The following is a 13,693-nucleotide window of genomic DNA, read 5'->3' on the forward strand; positions in this document are numbered from 1 at the left end:
AAACAATTTTTTTCGAAAAATAGACTATAGCGCAGGGGCTCCCAATCTTTTGCAGCCTGCGGCGCAGTTACACGTTCAATATTTTGTCACGGCGCGGTGCCCTTCATTACCTAGCAGCTAACTATTATAAAAATATACATAAATAACACCTTTAATGATTATTATAGTTAGTTTAAGCAGGTAAATATTAATAAACAAATATTCGTATTATAATTTTATTTTATAATATTTGTGGTTATGGATAATGACGGAGGATCGACTCACGGCGCCCCTCTTGCCTTTCCATGGTGCACCAGGGCGCCGCGGCGCACAGTTTTGGAACCCCTGCAATAGAGTATAGACTATAATGTATATTATATTTTAGGAAATATATTTATTTTACAGATGTACATTTGTTAAGGATGTATATTATAGGTAACATATTTTATAAATCCAAAGATTCTGACCTATATTCAAAATATATAGTAGAAGTAAACCTCCTGCATCGATTGATACCAAAAAATCAATACCTTAACAGTAAGTTATGTGAAATAATTCATTTTAAAATTTCCATTTATCATACGTAATTTATGCCGGAAAACTGCTTATCAATTTCTTTGTACGATTTGCGATTTTTTAAGCCCAAAAAAGTGGGTTCACCCGTAATAATTCTGAGGAAATATTTAATATAATGGATGAAAACTTTCCTTTGAAGGGTGCGACAAAGCTTTAAACGAACGTGAGCGGGGCGCTGCTGGTAAAGAAGAGCTGTCAAAAATGTCGTTTTTGTATGATGGCAGCGTTAGTTCCTTTTTTCGCCACGTTCATTTCATTGCCCCTCTACATGAGTGGCCAGCGCTGGCCGATCGAATGGCGCATGCGATGGCTATGCAGTGGTCGCAACGCCTCTACATGATGGCCGTGTTCAGTTGTGATCTAAACGTCGTTCAAGATGGACCAGTTCATTAGCCATTGCGGCAATGCAAAACGTGCATTTTTAATAATTTATGACCAGATGACCCGGTGAACTTCGTATGATCTTCCCTCCTAATATGAACCTTCTCTTGAATTCTACGAATAATATTATTTCAAGCCTAAAATTAAAATAATGGTTTATGGTAGTGATGATGATGATAATAATGATGAATGTAATAATAGCTTAATCTCCCAAACTTGGATCTTTAAAAAGTCAGGAGTTATGTATTGTATAAGCTACTATTATTGTAAAGTTTCATTAAAATTCGTTCAGTATTTTTTGAGTAAAAGAGTAACAAACATCCATACATCATACAAACTTTCGCCTTTATCATATTAATATAGCTTCATTCATTATGAGACCACGTACTCGTCATTTTGATGAATGAAATTCGTAAATTGTAATACGAATTACGACGTCCTCACTCGATCGCGGCCGGGCATCGACTGTCGTATCGCCAACGTGTAGAGGCGTACCGCCATCGCTGGGCCATCATCCTTTGATGTGCGGCCGAAAAACCAACACCGCCGCCATACTACGTCCTCCCCACGCTGGGCCATCGTGATGGCCCACTACGCTGGCCCATCGTGAAGAGCCACAATCAAGTTGTATCTTGCCGAGCTCTAGGCCGCCATTTGCGATAGTCAAATTACATCATTTTTTTCAATAATAAATATCGAATAGTTCTTTAAAAATCTATTATAAAAAATCATTATAATTAATAATAAGTGTCTGGGTGTCCAATTTTTTACAGATTTAGTACTTTCGTAATTTAATTGGATGTACTACGGGATTTGACCTTATATATACATCCATAAACCTAAAAATATATTGATTTATAAATATTAATATTTATCATATTCAAATTAAACTTATTTTTACTATTTTAACTTTCACTAATCCGATCTACTCTTAATCTTGTTCAAATAATACTAATCGAAGGCGAGTTGTGAATAATTGTGATTACGAGTATACCTATTATTCGATTCTGACATGAGACATCTGTCATTACTCATTGCACATCACTTCAATATTTGAATTGTCAATTTCCAGTATTTTTTCCATATCGATTAATGTCGAATTTACAATTTGTGCATAAAATCAAGCTTAAAAGACGATATTAATTTGAGTGCACGTGAAATAATAGTCAGCATTCACGTTTACAGTGAAATGTCTCCATGATTCAAGCGATAGTGCGTGTCGTTACGAAACATGTCCGTAATCCGTATCGGATGCACTCAAATGGTTGCTAGCAGTCGAGGGGTTCGGTTCTCTCGTTCCTACTCCGTTTTCAACCAAAACATTCGAGTCAGCCGCGCGTTCCATTTTCAAAAAATCGATAATATGATCGGTTGAAACATTTGTGTAAACAATCTAGTCAACTTCTTCCCATACACCCTCAATTTTCTAACATGTACAGTAGTAGATGTAAACAAACTTTTACTTTTAACTAATACAGTGAGCGAACTATATCGTTGTAGAGACTTTAAGTGCAAAGGACAGCCAAAATGTTTAGTGAATCGTATGAGAGGAGGCTGCTGCAGCAGTGCAGCCCGCTTAGCAAGAAGCAGTCGGTGCTGGTTCGTCCGGAGCCCATGGACAGGTTCATACCGTGCAGACTGGAGAACAACTGGCAGACGAGTTTCCAAGGTAAGTTTGTTAAACATTTTATATTTTGTAGGAAGTTCAACTTTGATATTGCCTATTATAAGATCAATAGTTAAAAATATTTTTGTTGCGAAGATAGTACTTAGCCATGAAATTGATTTTAATACCTTGATCGTGGAGATCGCAGACACAATAGATTTTTAATTGTTATGCGACAACCGGGTGCCGCTTGTTGATTGATGGATTAAAACAAATTATTAAATTGCTACCCACAATAATTTAAAAAAATGTATTACATGAACTTTGTACTTAGTGTTTAAAAAGATACCAAGTCAATGTAAATGAATACAAGGCTATTCTTACAATACATTGTCCATGAACCTTGAAAAACTAAAATACTAATGACATACTTATTGTAATTAATAAAAAACATAGAATTTTAACTTTTTAACATTTTTAGACATAATATTGTTTTTAATATAATTTGAACTTTTTTAACTACTCCCTGGTTTAAATTACTCATTTAACATTGTAGTAACATTGAATTGAAATGATCCGACCAAATGATTTTGGTCTGTCAACTGCCTAGGAATAAATTTTTTCAATGGTACATGGTTAATCCAAACACTTAATTTTGGTATTGTTGTACCTTGTTGTACCTAGATTGTGGGAATCACATACACAATAGATTATCAATTGTTATGTGGCAGCCTGGCTGCCGCTTGGGGATTGATTGGTGAAACAAAGCAATAATGTTATTTATGAAACAATTTGATGCTCAATAGGTTAAATCATTATGAAAGTGGCAGGTAGTCAGCATAAAATCATCACCATGTTTAATGAAACTAGGTACATTTAGCTAATTACTTGGTAAAAGTATTTGTAAATTGTAATGACAGCAATTATTATAATATGTTTTGCAACTTTTTAATGAATATACATTCTTAAAACTTTGTTGGTTACATTTTATGCTTAGGAAGAAATTGCATGTCTTACACAAACACATCACATAATAAGATTTTCTGAAATAGCTTTACATGTTGTTTATTTTCATGATCATGATGATAACGCCTCCGTGGTCCAGTGGTTAAGAGCATGGCTCTTGACTCAGAGGTTGTGGGTTCGATTCCCACTTTGGAAAGATGTTATTTCAAGTAAGTTTTGTTGTTGTAAGTTTGGTTAGGACAATGCAGGCTGATCACCTGATTGTCTGACAAGTAAGATGACCCATGCGTCGGATGGGCATGTAAAAAGTCGTTCCTGCGCCTGATCTCTTGCCAGTCGTGTCGGTCTTCCGTCCCACTGGGCTATGAGAGTAAAGGAAAGGCACACACTTGGGCACTATAAAATTACTCCTGTGTACCTGGCCTGGTTTCAATGAAACCGGCCACCGTCACCGAAACCGGTGTGGTGGGTATTATTTTCGTGATATTAGTTGGTTACCGTTTCCTAATTTATTATTGAAAAAGTTAAAAGGCAAAAAATATGGTTATTGAATTGGTTATTGCAAAAAAAAAGTGATTCAAATTACAAACTTTTTGCTGACTAAGTAATGACAATGATTTGTGAGAGTGTATTTGCTGAAATAATCATAGGTTCCCTTGATGTACATCCATTAGCCAGTGTGCTTAGGCAAATAGAAAAAAAAGACTAATTGGATATAATTAAACTTTTTTTATTTTACATCTGCTACCTATATTTGGTATTGCCAGATTTAATGGAACAAATCTTTTTAGGGTTTCATACCCAAAGGGTAAAATGACTGTGTGGTCTGTCCATCTATCTGTCTCTATATCACAGTCGTTTTTCTCTGAAACAATAAGACCATATTTATAAAGTAAGTGTATTTGGTGAACCGCATCAAGATTTTGAAATTCATACCTATCTATTTTTTAACTTTAACCATAAACATATTACCTAATTATTATTTTATAATAATATTAAAAGGGGTTTTATGGTGAAACTAAAGGTAGTTTCACCATAAAATTATTAGTCTATAAATATGTTGTCTCAAGGGTACCCTGTAATACTTAATAGGTATTCTATTATGCTGTGTTAACACAAATCAGGGCTCCCACATTTGCAATTCATGAAGTCTCACATGGCTACCTAAGCGTGAGAGGCGTGTGCCAACCCTATTATGCGCACGCGACTATGACCTTTATTCGAATAACATAATAACTATTTTACGATGTACGTTTACCTAGGAATAATAGGATTATTTTATTATCAGCGCACGCGACTGTGACCCCTATATAAATATCATTAAATACTATTTTACGATGCTCGATTTTTTTACCAAGTACTGTACCGTACATACATTTTATCTTAACTTGTTTATTTTTTAATAATTATAATTTAATTCCTCGGGGAATCGCAAGGAGCTCTCTAATTAAAATTTTAAATCACGGTCGTAACTTTTATGTGGGAGCAGCGAAGGGGTAATATTATTATTTATTACATTAATGGCGTCCTTAGGTACATAATATTATTACCTAGTGGCTAGTATAAGGGCCTTATTACATATACCGATTAGAGTGGCGAGGTATAGTATAGTGCTCGCGACCGAGCACTCGGTCTGTGTAAACTCGGTATGTGTGTGTTTGTTTGTTTGAACGCGCTAATTTCAGGAACTACAGGTCCGATTTCAAAAATTCTTTCAGTGTTAGATGGCCCATTTATCGAGGAAGGCTATAGATGGCTATAGGCTATATTTTATCACACTAATACTAATAGGAGCGAAGAAATAGAGGAAAATGTGGAAAAAACGGGGGGAAATTATTTGAAAGGGCTTATTTGAAGGCGCTAATCTCGAGAACTACTGGTCCGCGGGGCTAAAATGGTCACATTTAGCAATTCCTCTCAATCAATTCAGCAAATGAATTGTCAAAACTGTCAAACTGACAAATGTCAAATCAGTTCAAAAATACAGAAATGAATTGCAAGCAGAGTTACATTTTGCGATTTTAGAAAAATGAATCATATTATGATTCATATCATGATTCTTCAAAGCGACCATTTTAGCCCCGCCGATTTCAAAAATTCTTTCAGTGTTAGATAGCTCATCTATCGAGGAATGCTATAGGCTATATTTTATTACGCTATGACTAATAGGATCGGAGAAATAGAGGAACATGTGAAAAAACGGTAAAAAATATTTAAAAGGACTTATCTCACGAACTACTGGAGCAATTTTTCTGTTATTTGGCACAGATAAGAAGTAGACCACATGAAGGATCATAGGCTATTTTTTGTGGACTAATTATTTGTCTGTGAAATAATATCTAATTTACGCGGGCGAAGCCGCGCGGAACGTCTAGTTTATTACATATACCGAGTACTCGGCCGAGGGCACTGTCTCACCACTATTCGGTAGGTGTAATCAAGCCCTTATACAAGGTAATAAATAATAATTATTATGTGCTAGACTCTAGTACTGCTACATAAAAACTGGTATCAAAGTATGCCTTTGCCAAATATCCAAATTGGTTCAGGGTTTTAGCGTAAATATGTGACACACGCACTGCCGTATTTATAATAATAAATATATCTTATATCTTTAAACGAGCAATTCTTGTATATACAGTGTGTAGCAAAAATAAGTGATAATACTTTAGGGTGTGTACGTGTTCCTTGTAGAGAGTTCACTGTGAAAGTAACAGCGCTGAAAGACGAAATTTTTTTTTCACTTTTGTATGGGTAAGGGCCCGAGTCGAGGCCCGTCACGAGTTTCCCCATACAAAAGTGAAAAAAATTTTTGGTCTTTCGGCGCTGCTACTTTCACAGTGAACTCTCTACAAGGAACACGTACACACCCTAAAGTATTATCACTTATTTTTGTTACACCCTGTATATAATATATATAATTGGAATCTCGGAATCGGCTTCAACGATTTTCATGTAATTTAGTACATAGGGGGTTTCGGGGGCGATAAATCGATCTAGCTAGGAATTATTTTCAGAAAATGTCTTTTTACTCGTGTTTTATCGATAATCGATAAACTGAAAAATATGACTCTTCCTGACATCTGTTGGCGAATAATAATACTATTATGTGAGCAACTAATTGTTTTAACGACCAGCAGATGGCATTATTAAGTAACACGAAGTCAATGAGTGTTTGCTATAATACCGAGCAAAGCTCGGTCACAATAGACATAAGTCATTCAGGTACTTATATACTTAAGTATGAAAGTAATGATGAGTCATAAAGTACTAAAAGTGATAAAACAATTGAAAGGATACCGGATAAGGAATCACCCCATCGTTGGCAGTCATTCCATTCTTAGCACCTTCGATTTTAGTTTGAAAATACAAGGAATGCAATGATTTTCTTTAGTATGAACTCCTCATTGGATGAGCTTATTTCTTAAATTAATTTAACTTAAATTTCTATACTCAATGACTCGCTGAGCAGTTGCCAACTCGCCAAGGTACGAAGGTCTCGTGTTTAATTACAGAAAAAGTTATCTTTCACGCGAAACGATTTCCATGAAGCGTGAACTCACGGTCTAGTGCTCCCAATTAAATCTGTGAGCTAGGGCTTTAGGATCTACGCATGACCTGACGCGAATATCATATAGTACACGTCTTAAGTTTAAGGGCGTCTTAAGACTTGTGTGCAAATGGCTAAGGGATACTTTCAGTGCTGGTAATTGTAGTGATTACTTCAGGAACATAGCTAGGTTTTAACCCTGTACGTCAAACGTTTGTGTAAGTGATGTTTTAAATTTACTTGATTGTATATGCAAACACTGGGCAGATAACTCGTAGGACGAGCACTAAATCTGCGCTAGACGAGCTGAAAGGGCGTCGCTCTAGGGCTTAGGCCTTCCGCCTTAGGGTCTATGGCCACTCATATCGATGTTCTAAGGACAGTTTCACAGTTCACAGACAGTTCAGAACTTTTACTTCTTAAGTAGCACACCGCAGCACTGCAGTCTTGGTCGCATATCGTGCAAAGAGAGTATGGAATATTGTAAAGTATTTCCAGACAAAACAAAAATACTTCTTAGGTTTATTAAATTTCAAAACAGTTAGGTTTTACCTTCTTGAATTCCTGCTTCTAACTTACTTTCTAAAAAAATCTGCCCTTTGAATTTTCGCCTGCACAAATACAAGTCTAGTACTAAGATATCTTATTAGGTGACGCCGCGTTAAAGTAAAAAACCGTGTTGGATATGTTTTAGATTGCTTGTTTTCTATGAGAGGTCGGCCCGGCCTCTCATAGAAAACAAGCAATGGAACAGCTAAAAATGGAAAGGGCGTAAGCGACAAAATGGTTCTTGTTGCGTAATTTAAAAACCATAAATACATTTCATATAAGCTATGAGAAAATTAAAGTGTATGCTTGAACCAATCTATGTACAAATTTTGGAAGCTTAAATCACTCTCCTCTGTTAGCAAAATAGGAATGCCTTCTGTATAGAGGTGTTTTTGATTGATTATTCTGTGTTATAAAAGTTGACCAATCGTGTTATGCTAAGGGTAATTCAAAGACAAAGACATGATGAATACTGACAATGAACTTTAATTTCTTAGCTTTAGTCATTGCTGAGAAAAATCGATATCGCTACAGCCAAATTATCAAGATTCAAGGCGGCCCCTTTACTGGCAATTGGATCTTGGTAACCATGATTGCGAAGCTACCTATAGATTTTAGAATACAGAACATATTCTAATCGACGTCGATTGCCCAATGTAATCATCTAAGACGTCATGTTCGTGATAGTTCGTACGGGCCATCGTGGGCAAAGCGGAGAAGCTACCGGAGAAGAGTGCATAAAGCGACCTAATAATAGAGAAACTCCAAGATATAATATTTTAAAATAGTCCATAATTATACGTCCAGCATGTTTACCCTAGCTGCAGTCAGCGATCAGCACGCAATGCGTAATTTATGTCTCCTTGATTTAAATACTAGTTTTTAATAGAATAATTATTACAATTTAGTATTTCCACTCCTTGCTTAGACTCTTGCAATGATATTTATCAAATAAAATAGGTCGAACTATTTATTTTTTACTACTTACATAATATTATACCTTTTTATTTTCCTGAGTTTTTACGCATCGTGCATGTTTGTTGCTGCGTTTTTTTCGGATGATGTTTGAAGAAGTAATAGTCAGACTTTTTCGCAAAATGAGTATGGGCGGAGTGTTATTATAATATATTCTGTGGTATGGGTTATGTACTTTTTGAAGGACTGCATGATGGTATGCCACAAGTACTTAGCTCCAAGTTTAATATTACCTATAATCTATATTGTAACAATAATATTTCACTTAATTGGTTTGTAAAAACAATTTATTAAAAGTATAATATTTTAATCGTGGGATTTCGAAATAAATACAGGCTATAAAATTATACTCCAATTTATTCTCGCAGGAAGTGGCTGAGCATAAAATGATGAGGTTTTATCTGCTCGGTTTAACAGATTTAATGATGGGACACCATTCGTAATTATTTCTGTAGTGTACAGATAAATAATTGTTTGCATACATAATTTTGATTTGTTTCCTCACCTAATATAGTATATTCCACAGGAAGTAAGGTAGCATATATTTAGCATATTTTAATAGCATCACATCCGGTATAGTTAAAATGTTATACTTTTAAAAATATAATGTAAATTGTAATGTAGAATTGGGAAGCGATGCGTAAATAAATAATATTACTTTATTTATGGCTTTCATACAAAAAGTGGTTAACAAAAGCAAATTACAAGTTTTTATAGTGGTGGTTGTAATGTTATACGGGGATTTCGACATTTGGGAAAATCTATCGAAAAAGAAAAGATTTTTGGCGTAATATTATGGCTCTAGCTTTCGCAGGTAAATCTACTATTAGTAGAATTTTCCTTTGGCTTACAAAATCTCTTGACATGAACCTTTGGTCCTTTGATGTTTAACAAAGCGAAAAATTAAAATGACCCGCCTAACCTATTTAACAGGCATTTAACATAATGACTGATTTCATAATTTGTTTCTGGCGTGGTCACGCTGCAGCGGAATTTGGTAGCCTAATTACATAATTATTATACAAATTAAACCTATGACGCATGGTTCGGCTCAAATGGGTCGGCTGACTGAAATGCTATAAACCACAGAAAACGTGATAATTTGTCACATGTGTTGCGTCCTTTCTAGCTTTAAGGTTTTGGGCTTGTGAGTTGTGTTGCTTGCATATAAGATAGGAATTAGGATCTAGAATTTTCAACGGGTGCGGTTTAGCGGAGCGGGCCGCATTTCAAAGGCTTTGTGCACGTTAGTCAGGCAAATATTTAGGACAACTGATGTCGTCTCCTGTATGAGATTGTCCTTTGTGCATTTTGTCAGTGATTTGCATTTTGCATATTATATCTGTTCTTGAACTTAAAATTTTGGGCTGCAATAACATCCTCAGTCCTCTCACCTCAGCTCTGGTATGATTTTGCTGTTAATCTGCCGTGTTTTGCTAAAATCTTGGATAATACTTGCAAGATGTTAGCTCCAGAAATGCTATCTCCGATTTCTTTAGCAGATATATTCAGGATGAATTCCTTGATGTGATAAAGTGAGGAAGATGATATGGTAATGAGGGCCATCCCCTAGGTCCAAGGTCAAGTGGGAAGTCAATTGGCAATTACAACCCTGCTTGGTGCGCCCTGACACGTAATTGGACACGTGCGGGCTCCATGGATCGTGCCTGTCTGCGTGACTAATTCTTATTAGCTAGCTAAGTGATTGAAAAGTCTATTGGGTGATGGATGGAAGATATTATCATTTATCTAATTTTCTGCTTAACATGGTTTGTGTTTCTTACTTAAAAGAATGGACAAAGCGACAGATTGACAAAATATATTTTATTAATTTACTAGCTGTCCCGGCAAACGTTTCTTTGCCATATAAAGTATTTCGCCCGTATTATTTTATTGAAGTGACTAAATATGTGAGTATGGCGACGTCCATCGCTATCCCGTCGCACAAACGGTCGCCGTCAGTCTCGACTCTCGAGTTGTAATAATTTACTATTATTTATTCAACAAATGTACTTATCAATATAAAAAGTAGCCAGTAGCCGATTCTCAGACCAACTGAATATGCATAATATAAAATTTGGTTAAAATCAGTAAAGCCGTTTCGGAGGAGTACGCGGCCTAACATTGTGACACGAGAATTTTATATAAGTACTAGATGTCCCGCGCGGCTTCGCCCGCGTAAATTAGAAATTTTACAGAATCCGTAGGTACATTTTCCCATAAAAAATATTTCCCCCGTTTTTCCCACATTTTCCTGAGTTTCTTCTGTTGTATTAGTCTTAGAGTAATAATATAATATAACCTTCTCGATAAATGATGAGTCTTACTCGATAAATGATCTATCTAACACTGAGATAAGTTTTTAAATCGGACCTGTAGTTTCTGAGATTGACGCGTTCAAGCAAACATACTCTTCAGGTTTATAATATTAGGTAGATATAGATTTTTTTAAATTATCGCTTGACAAACTCGAGTCTCGATCTAAAAGACTATGAAATGGTATAATATGGTAGTGATGATGATGATGATGATGATGAAGAATGTAATTTGCATAGTAGCATATGCTTTCTGTTCTTAAAACAACGCCGAAACTCCCAAACTTGTATCTATAAAGAATCAGGAATTCTCTCAGCACCTTCCGAACCACGGTATACCAGGTATATCTCGGTGCAAAATCTTACTTGTTGGTAGCATATGCTTAGAATACTTCTCACGAAACCGAAGTCACCATATGTTTCCCTATAAGTTTTGAGGAGTTCCCTCGATTACTTATGGATCCTTCATCAGATCACCACTTTTCTGAATATAATACCAAATTGGGATGATACCCTATATACCAAAAGAAAAATTTTGAAAATCGGTTAACAAACGGCGGAGTAATCGTTGAATATAAGAAAACGAACATAACACCTCCCCCATTTTGAAAGTCGGTTAAAATTGTAGCCTATGTGTTATTTATTTAATATTTTAATCAGCACATGAATTGAATAACAAAATTTTTTTCAAATTAATCGTAGCACCATCTGTCAGGACAAACTAAAATTGAAATAGAATAATATTGAATGCGATGATAGCGCCGTCCGCCGGATCTAATGTAAAACATTCCAAAATCAACAACTCCTTATAAATAAGAAATTAATTGAAAAAACATTTTCCAGTAGACCAAACTGTAAATCTAAACCATTCTCGAATCTCCACGAACACACACAAAAAATTTCATCAAAATTGGTCCAGTCGTTTAGGAGGAGTTCAGTCACATACACACGCACACAAGAAATATATATATTAAGATAAGATTTTATTTTCTTAGGAAAACTTACAGCTATTTACAACTCCAATAAGATACATATTACACAGCGATATGCCAATTAAAAGTTTCCACTAGTGTAAAATTTTGCGCTTATATTCTTCCTTCATGTTTTAGATAACTCAAAAAATATATATGTAACCTGATTTAGTATATTTGGTACTTCTTCACGCATAAAACGCTCGGTAGTAGTATACTATTTGGATTACCAGTTACCACATAAGGTAGGGTTGCCAACCGTCCTGTTTTCCCAGGAAATGTCCTAGTTTTCTTAGTGTCCTGGCACCTCGGACGTCCTGGATAGTTTTTACTTTTTAGATAGCGTCCTGGGTTCACTACAAATTATCCAAGTTTAAAATTTTGTTGTCAACAATATTGTTTGTTTTATATTATGAGAAATAGTTTTAACTATATTTTTTTAATGATTAAAAGACATTATTATTTTAATTTCCTAAACTTTAGTGTCTTTTGTCACAAGATAATTCTACTATTGCGAGTCTTGTGTCCTGTTTTTGGGCGAAATAGTCCTGGTTTTTGTAACTTCAAACCTGGTTTTCTTAATTTTAGGTTGGCAACCCTAACATAAGGCTACTTTTTATCCCGAAAAAGCACAGTGTTTCCGTGGGATACTGTAATAACGTTTAGCTATTACTCTGCTAAAAACTACTAAGTAATATTTTAACCTCCAATCACTTACTCTAGTATAGATATGCAAATGCTTCATTATGGGCCCTACAGACCCTACAGCAAATGAATATTAATTCCCTTGGCTTCGTAGATAAGAAATGCCTATAGATAGGAATGTCTACAGAATATAGGAACTGCCTATAGATAAGCGTGGTCTATAGATAGGAAATTGTCTATTCCAACATAATCTCAGCGGTGCTAAACCAGAGTTACTGAACTCTCGGTTAGTGAACTGCATGCTGCATTTGCGGTTACCTTCCTTTTTTTAACCGTCTCGAAAAAAGAGGATTCTGTGTTATACCAAGGTAATTGTTATACAAATTGTCGTGTCTCCTGGACTATAATATTTTTGTCGCCATATAATTGAGGTTGGATCTCCGATTGTGTTTGTAATCTCTCTGATTGGTGGCTTCTGGACTATAATAATAATGTCTACACTTGAGATTTCAATTTTCATTTCTAGGATAATAATTATTCTTTTATGCCCTTACCTTGTTTATAATTTTTAAACTTTACGTATCTTAATTTTTGTCGCAGTTGACTGTTGAGTAACAAAAAAATATAATTTAGTGTTTAAAAGTCTAGATCTACAGTATATTAAAGGCCCATCTACTCAACCGCACTTATGTTGGCAATCATGGCCCAATGCCATTCACATGGCGATCATGGGCATATGGCAATCGAAGACGAACGTCGAACATGCCATTATGCACGTTTATTATCGCTTGTATTTGTCCAGCCTGGGGAAGCCGTATCAAAATTGCCATCATTATTTTTGTTTTTTTTTTCTAGTAGCTCTACATCGTCCTGATGATGAATAATAAAAATAACAACCCGACCTCGACAATATTTTCGTGCAATTATCACTCCTCTTATCGCCAAATGCAATTTTTGATAGCTTCTGCAACCTGTCGTTAAAATGATAGTGTGTCCCACTGACTTCGACAAATTGTACTGATAAGGACCGTAGTAGTGATAAGGGTTTTGCGTGTTGTTCATTGTTGGTATGCGGGGTGCAAGGATAGTCTTATTTCGGTTCCACTAGGCATGAGAGGAATAGGCCGTGGACAATTTCAAGATCGCCCGGCAAAACTGGAGGGGGAAATCGGCGTTTACA

General features: G+C 35.6%; 1 protein-coding gene across 1 annotated transcript in view; it reads left to right on the plus strand.

Annotated features, from left to right (window-relative positions):
* The first annotated feature begins 2,003 nt into the window (after window positions 1–2,003).
* The window catches only part of LOC121729342 (fizzy-related protein homolog), a 58,476-nt gene continuing 46,786 nt past the window's right edge, over window positions 2,004–13,693 (plus strand). The window contains exon 1 of the mRNA XM_042117823.1: window positions 2,004–2,605. Coding sequence (XP_041973757.1) covers window positions 2,464–2,605 — 142 coding nt within the window. The 5' untranslated portion in view covers window positions 2,004–2,463. The remainder of the gene's footprint in view (window positions 2,606–13,693) is intronic.

Source organism: Aricia agestis, chromosome 8 (assembly GCF_905147365.1).
Source record: "Aricia agestis chromosome 8, ilAriAges1.1, whole genome shotgun sequence".
Classification (NCBI taxonomy): domain Eukaryota; kingdom Metazoa; phylum Arthropoda; class Insecta; order Lepidoptera; family Lycaenidae; genus Aricia; species Aricia agestis.